At 40.7% G+C, this 8601-nt stretch overlaps 1 protein-coding gene across 1 annotated transcript in view; it reads right to left on the reverse strand.

Moving 5' to 3' along the window:
* ZSWIM5 (zinc finger SWIM-type containing 5) overlaps positions 1-7352 on the reverse strand; it is a 67232-nt gene extending 59880 nt beyond the window's left edge. The window contains exon 1 of the mRNA XM_016199255.2: positions 6767-7352. Coding sequence (XP_016054741.2) covers positions 6767-7352 — 586 coding nt within the window. The remainder of the gene's footprint in view (positions 1-6766) is intronic.
* Positions 7353-8601: the final 1249 nt, after the last annotated feature.

Genomic DNA, 8601 nt, shown 5'->3' on the forward strand with positions numbered 1-8601 from the left:
AAAGTTTAAAATGGCCAGTGCTGGGAATCACTATTATGAAAGTCAAAGAAAAGGACAGGATAATGTTCTCAATTCAATTCCACAAAGACCTTCTTAAAAGTCCAATATGAAGCCTACTAGATATTATGCTGAATGCTAAATATATTGTAGTCCTTGCCCTGGAAACGTTTGCAGAACTCAAGGGAAGAGAATACTTGCAACAAACAATTATAACACAAGTTGAAAGTGGAAAGTGTTGTCTCTCCTCCCCTTACTAAAATGTATGCTCCATGAAAGCAGGAACTTTGCTTTATTCACTGCCACATCTCCAGTCACTAGATCAGAGCCTAGCACATAATAGGTATTCAATAAACAATTGTGGAATAATGTATAGGACTAAAGTGGAAAGAAAGTTTTTCATTTCAACTAAATAGATAAGGAAATGGCACTTTTAACAACAGATGTATACACTGTTAAGAGGAAGGAAAGAAGAAAACAAAGAACTAATATTCCAAGCTGACTTTGTAGGAACTACTATTCCTACAAAGAAATTCCAAGCTGACTTTGAATACATTATCTCATTTAACTATTATATAAATGTTCTGAGATGGTATTATATCTTCATTTTACAGATGAAGAAACTGAGGCATAGAGAGATTAAATAATTTGTCATCCCAAGTTATACAGCTAGAAAGCGACAGAACTGGAATTTAAACCCAGGTCTCCAAAAATAAGGCTTAGGAATTTAGACCTCATTCCCTAAAGAACAGAACGTCTTTGAAGGTTTTCTTTTTTTCTATTTGGAATGTCTGCTTTTTTATTTTATTTTTAAATTTATCTTTATTGTTGAAAGTATTACAGATGTCCCTTTTTCCCCATTGATTCCCTCCACCCGGCTTTATTGTGATATAATTCATATCTCATAGAATTCACCCTTTTAGAGTGTACAATTCAGTAGTATTTAGTATATTTACCGATTTGTGCAACATCACGACTAATTTTAGAACATTTCATCACCCCCAAAGGAAACCCCATACCCATTAGCAATTACTTCCCCTAGCCCAGCCCACAGAAACCACTAATCTCCTTTCTGTCTCTAGGATTTGCCTATTCTGGACATTTCACATAAATGGAATCATATAACATATAGTCCTTTTTTACTGTTGCAAAATATACATAAGATTTACCATTTAACCATTTTCAAGTGTACAGTTCTGTACCATTAAGTATATTCACAATGTTGTACAACCATCACCACTATCCATCTCCAGACCTTTTTCATCAACCCATATAAACTCTGTATTCCTATTAAATAACTCTCCATTCTCCTCCCTTCCCAACCCCTGGTAACCTCTATTTTACTTTCTCTATGTATTTACCTATTCTAGGTAGTTCATATAAATGAAGTAATATAATGGAGTAATATAATTTTTGCCCTTTTGTGTCTGGCTTATTTCACTTAGCATAATGTCTTCAAGGTTCATCCACATTGTAGCATGTATCAGGATTTCCTTCCTTTTTAAGGTTGAATAATATTCCATTATATGTATATACCAAATTTTGTTTATCTATCAATGGATACTTGGGTTGCTTCTACCTTTGACTATTGTGACTAATGCTGCTATAAACATGGGTGTACAAATATCTGTTCAAGTTCCTACTTTCAGTTGTTTTAGTTATATACCGAGAAATGGAATTACTGGATCATACGTTAATTTTGTGTTTAATTTTTGAGGAACTCCCATACCATTTTCCACAGCAGCAGCACCATTTTATATACCTACTAGGGATGTGCAAGGATTACAATGTCTCCATATCCTCACTAACAGTTGTTATTTTGTGTGTGTTTTTTCATAATAGCCATCCTAATTAATGGATATGAAGTGGTATCCCATTGTGGTTTTGAGTTGCATTTCCCTAATGATGAGTGATGTTAGGCATCCTTGCATTTGCTCATTGGCCATTTGCATATCTTCTTTGTAGAAGTGTTTATTCAAGTCCTTTGCCCATTTTTTAATCACATTGTTTTTTGTTGTTGAGTTGTAAGAGTTCTTTATATATTCTGGACATTAATCTCTTACTAGACATGTTGTTTTGAGTGGCTAGCAAGGTACCCACTTAGAAATATCTAGCAGGCAAATATACATGTTGATCTTGAATTCCAGAGGGAGAAACAACGATGCAAACTTGAGTCATATTATTTGCAGTGACATTTATAAAGTACTTTCACATATATTAGTTGATTTAGAATCTCACAAAAATCCTGACACTTTTACAGATGAGAAAGTAAAGCAGATCTCCTGACTCCAAATCCCAATATAAGATTACTTGGAAGTGTATCAGGGATTCAAAGAGAAAAAGATGGCCAAGCTGGTAAGAGTTCTGAACCCTACTCCAACTACCAAAACAGCTCAAATTTTTCTGCTGCAAAACTGGAATACCATGTAGGATTTCATTTGAAAATGAATAGAGTTGGTTTAAACAAAACTTAAACCACTACATTATATGATGCTACCTTATGTTCATAGAACAGTAACTGAAGTTATAGAAATAAGTGAGATGGCTAATTTAGAAAGCTTGGACAAGAATGTACATCCTACTTTTGTGGGGTAAGAGAATAAAGAAGGTAGACCCCGGCTGGTGTGGCTCAGTGGTTCAGCATTGACCTATGATACAGGAGGTGGAGGTTTGATTTCCAGTCAGGGCACATCCCTGGGTTGCAGGCTTGATCCCCAGTAGGGGGCGTGCAAGAGGCAGCCGATCAATGGCTCTCATCATTGATGTTTCTCTCTCTCTCTCCCTCTCCTTTCCTCTCTCTGATATCAATAAAGTTTTGTTGTTTTTTTTAAAGAAGATAGGAGGAAAACTACAATGAAGTAAAACAAAAATCTAGGAAGTATTTCAAGAGGAAGGTGCAGTAAACTACAGAAATTCTATACACAGATTACAAAGGATGACTAGAAAAGGGATACTGTGTTTGGCAATTATGAGGTCACTGGTGACCTTTATGAGATCAATATTAACATAGCGAGTAAGAGCACAAGTCAGACTGAAAAGGCTTCAGAGGTGGGGAGAAGGTTGAAGAAGGTAATAAGTACATAATACTCTCAACAATTTTGGTATAATAATAATAGAAAATATTTACTTAGTACCTAATAAGTACTAGGCACTGTCCTAAATACATTACATTAATTTATCCTCAAAACTACCATTGGCACCATCATTCTGTCCATTTACTGTTGAGGAAACTGAGACATAGTGAGGAGCCAAAATTCTGAGACTACCTGCTACACAGTCCTTGCTTGTATGTGATTATATTATACTATATTAGTGATAATATATATGATCGATATATGTGATAGTACAGATTAAATATATATGATAGTACAGATTACAATAATATAATATTGAGAGTAAAGATTAGCAACATTATTTTTTCACCTTAGGGAACCATAACATGGAAACGGATTTTATATTGCTAACATCAACGATATTTCTCTCACATTGATATTTTTTTCTCTCTCACTCCCTTCCCATCCTCTCTTTCTAAAATCAATAATAATTTTTAAAAAAGCAATGTGATTTTAAAACTTGGTAAGTTTCTATCCTAAAAAATGTTACCATTTACCCCTTAAAGGTATGCAGCTGCCTTCTGTGTTGAGGTACCTTACATATAAACTAAGTAATTTTTCCCCACATGAAGTTTTATTATGATTTTATATCTATTCTAAGTAACACACATGCTATAGCTATAAAGCTTTTTAGGTGAGGATATTTTTTATTCTCCCAAATAATATAGAACAAAACAAATTATATATAAGATTCAACAACTGTAATAGTGGACTGCTGCATTTCACAAAAATTGTACTACAGAAAATTTTCATTGGCATTTATTGATATTTAAGCTATGGATAACTTCCTGAAATGGACTTTTTTATTTTAACTGACTTTGTAATTACACTTTTTCCACATAAGGTAGTACTTAGCATTGTGGTTCTCTAGTCTTAAAGATTATCCAATGACAAATTATTTGATTATTAGAAAATGTGTACACTGAAAATAGTCTAGGGTTTTGTTGAAGTCAACTGTCAGAATCTACGACAATTTCTGGATAAATATTTATATAATTAGGATATACAAGAACAGAAGGCCCCTGCATGCCTTTACCCAATTTTTTAAAATCTAAATATGCAAATAAATATAAAATTTCTGCATTTAAGAGAGAAAAGCTGTAATGCTTCTTTTCCCCCAATCAATTCAGATGTCTTTGAAAAGGCACAAACTTCTTTTAAGTTTTATCAAACAAAGAGAACTTAATTTAAAATATGATGGGTAGCAAAAAAGGGTCCACATTTTAAAATTATAGTAAATTATAGTTGTCCCATTCTTATACCATCTGCAGACTCCTGAATAAGTATTTTCCCAGGGTTTATACTATTGCTTTTTCCATGGGCTTCTTAAACAGGTTAAAAATGCAGATGCTTAAAGCATCTGAACTCTATTACCTTCATAATACTGACAGATCCGACTCTAAGTCTATTTGCACAGCTTCAAACTTACAGATGTCCATGAAAAGACTAATTTACAATTTTCCCCTTTTAAAAGGAACAATACTTCTGATTCAACACTGTTATGTAAAAAAAAAAAATGCATCCTTTGAGCTTAGCAATCTATAGGTCTCCAATTTGTTTACATCAAGCTGGAAAAGTTTTAGCTCTGATTTAAAATCTGATGTTTTCTAGAGTACTTGCTTTTCATCCAGTACATGATTTCCCATTACCAGATTCCATGTGAAAAGTAATCAGAAGTTATTGAACTTAATATACCTACTTTTTGTACAAGTTTTGTTGTTGTCTAATCTGTTTTTCCTTCAAAATTTTTGTTTTGTGTTGTGCCGTTTTCTTTATTTTTTTTTTAAATATGTCTTTCTCGATTTCAGAGAGAGGAAAGGAGAGGGAGAGAGAGAGAAACATCAATGATGAGAGAGTCATTGATCAGCTGCCTCCTGCACACCCCCTAATGGGGATCCAGCCTGAAACCTGGGCATATGCCCTGACCAGGAATTGAACCACAGTCTCCTGGATCATAGGTAGATGTTCAACCACTCAGCCACGCCAGCCAGGCTATATACCTCTTTAAAAATTTCCTCTCTCCCATGTGCCCCCTCAAGTTTAAAAATTCTTTCAAATCCATCCCTTACTATAAACGGCCACATAAACTGACAATTTTCAATTTAAAATATTGTAAACAAGAATCTTAAAAATTGACTGACCTAAGCTTATACAAAGAATAAAGTTTACAGACTAATAGAGAAATGCCTATATTCATTTTCATGTTTTCAGTATTTCAGTGTTAAAATTGTACATCTTAATTGATTATTTAATTCATTCTTTCAAAAATACACACAGATACACAAAGGATTAGCCTTTTTCAAATAAAACTTCCTCAATACACTGTCACTGTATTCTGACATGGGATAAATTTAGATAAATTCAGATTTCACATTTGCAAAACAAATTGTGGCATACTGTTGTTTTAAAAAGAAACACAGGATTCAGTGATTCTCAATAACCAGAAATAGATTACTTTATATGAAACACCACAATGTACTACTCTTCAAAAGAAAAAACAATCAAATATGTTAGTTTTACCTGGTGAGAAAAGAGCTAGATGTTTGGAGTATCTGTGTGTTCCTGTGCTTAATTCTAAATACAACCTCTCTCCAACTCCTTTCAAAAATCAGTCATTTTTCAACAAATATGAGCATATAATGTACAATAAAGTGCATAAAGATAATGTACACTTCCAAAATGCTATAATAATTCAAATAGAAAAAAAATGAGCGCTTTAATTTTCCACATAGCAAGTCAATGTTAAACAATGTCATTTTTCCCCCTTTCTCCCTAACCATTCCAGAAATCAGAACTACTGTATTTGTGTATTTAATAAGATTAACAAACTGACTAGAAGCTCCGGAGGAGTAAAAGAAAAATAAATCCTTTTTCATTTTCCACAAACAAAAAGATAAAACAAAAAGCAAATACGAAGACTTGTTCAATGAGAAGCATTTGAAAATCCCAACGTGACCGGCTTTTGATTTACCCCAGTGTGACAAGGAAGACAGACCCCACCCCCACTCCAGATTGTGTAGGTTTTTTTTCCTTGGGTGGGGGTGTAGAGAAGCGAAGCTGTCACATTTCCATCTTCGGTTATTGTTAAGTCCGAAGCCTAGATTCCCAAGTATCACTGGTCCAGGAGGAAAAAAATAAAAATAAAAGCAGAAAATTTTAATTGCCTGAAATGCACTGTATTTTGTTGATTTTTTCCAATTTTAAAGTTAATTATACCCAGCTTCAATGTGCTAAGACCATAGATTGCCTTTGACTGCCTGTCCCTCGAGCACTCCCTATTAAGACAGCTTGCTCCAGATTCACGAACAATTCTCTCCTCTCTAAACTTAAATTAGAAAAATGCATTCCTGAAATTATTACATCCAAAGAGGCATTCCTCCCCATCCTTTTTTCCTTTGGTGTGGGTGTAGAATAAAGAGTAAAGAGATCTATTCGCTCTTCAGACAAAATGAAATGGGGGAAGAGGGCCAGTGAAGGAAAGAGCAGCAGTGGACCTGAGTGAAATTTGGAGAAAAGTTTTTAGGTGGGGAGTTTGTCCTTGAGCAGGGGAACAGGAGTTGGGCAGAAAGCCGGAGTCTCGGCCCAGGGCTCGGGCAAGAGAAGGCACCTGCGGAGGAAGAGGCCGGGGACCAGAGAGGAGCCGGGCGAGCACCTACCGACTTGCAGCACGTTCTCCACGGAACCGCTGTCCAGCAGACGGATGCCCCGGCGGAACGGCAGCCCCTCGCCGGCTGCTGCGGCCCCAGGGCCCAGCCCGGGGGACGCCCCCGCCGCAGCAGCCCCGGGGGCGGAGCCGGCCGAAGCGGCGGCCCCGGGGGGTGGCGGCGGCCCCTCCTCAGCCGGCGAAGCCCCCGCGGCGCAGGCAGCCGCGCCGGCGCCGGGGCCGCCCCGGTACTGGAAGCTGGAATACATGCAGATCTCCCGCTCATTCCGCGGGAAGGACCAGTAGACGATGCGGCGCTGCACGGGCTCCGGGATCCGCTCGAAGCGTTCCTCCACCCGTTCGTACGCCCACTTTTCCGCCACCGTCTTGGCGGCGCAGTCCAGCAAGGACTCGGGCTGCAGGTGGGGGCGGGCCCCGGGGGGCAGGCAGCTGCCGCCGCCATCCCCCACCCCGCCGCTGGCCGCCCCGGGCGAACCGCGAGGGTGATGAGCCCGCGGGCTGGGCCACGAGCACAGGCGCTTGGCCGGAGAGACTGGCGACGGCGAGAGCAGTTCCTCTCGCTCACCTCCTTCCGCCATTGCTCGGGACTGACTGACTGACTGACTGAGGCGGCGGCGGCGGCGGCCGCGGCGGCACCGACTGCGGCGGAGACCCCGGCCACGGCCACGCGCCCCGCGCAAGCGCCCAGCTGCGGTGCCCGGGCGCGGGGGCGGGGCGAGTAAACCCGCGGGCCGGCCGGCCGGAGTGGGGTGCCTGTGCGCGGCCGGTGCGCGCGCCGCGAAGGCCGACCGGGGCGACCTGAGGACTAGCGTGAGGTGGCGCGCGCTGTCCGGGCCGCCGCGAGCGCGAGAAGGGGCGGGAGCGAGAAGAGGCGGCGGCGCGCGCCCGGCGCAGACAGCGCGGAACGCGCGCCGAGCGCTCGCGGGGGGCAGACGGCCACCTGGGGGCGAGGAGCGCCCGGCGCCCTCGCCCGTTCGCACGCCTCCGGCCCACCTGCCGCTCGGCCAGAGACCGGTGCGCTGTGTGGCCGGGTCGGGCCGCGAGCCCCCCGAGGAGCCGCCTGCGTGAAGTTCCAGGCTTGCGGGCACAGGGAGAAAGAAAACTCAAAATCAGGCTCCTGTGGCAAAGACAGGAGACTGCCACAGCTGAGCGGAGGATCTGGCAGGAAGATACTAGAAAAAATCGGAAAGTTTCAGTAATGAAAACTGTCCTCACGCCACAACGATGTAGAAACAGTTAGCGGTCCCCCCCAGAGCCGGGCAAAGTCGCACCAGCCGCTGACTGGACAGTGGGGCGCCAAGAAACCGCCACAGCGGCTGCACCCTCCTAGGGCTCGGGAAGGCTTAGCAGCTTGCATCCTAGGAAACAGAAACACTTTGTGTGGTTTTTTATAGACTTCTCCGCTTCTCTGTCCAACCTAAAGAAGGTCTTTCGTTTTATCTTACTTTCAGACTTCTACAACTTTCATATTATCTATAACAAATTGTACACATTTTTACATATTTGTGTAATGTCAGACTGCCCGGCTGTAACTCCATCAGAGCGAGGAGCTCTTTTTCTATTTTAGTCTGTTTTCTTCGCTATCATGTATCCTCTGTCCTGCAGGGATTTTTCTTGGAATTACATTATATTTAGAGATTAATTTGGGGGCAACTAATATCTTTATAAATGAGTCTTCCTAAATATAGTATCTCTCTCCATTTATATGAGTCTTCTTGACCAGTCTTTTCTAAAGGTCTAAATATTTTGTTATCATTTATTTTGTGACCTTAGTGATCACTAGATCTTTTCCAAAATACCATTAAACAAGAAACAATCTGGCCCTGA

Source organism: Miniopterus natalensis, chromosome 9 (assembly GCF_054644295.1).
Source record: "Miniopterus natalensis isolate mMinNat1 chromosome 9, mMinNat1.hap1, whole genome shotgun sequence".
NCBI classification, from domain to species: Eukaryota; Metazoa; Chordata; class Mammalia; order Chiroptera; family Miniopteridae; genus Miniopterus; species Miniopterus natalensis.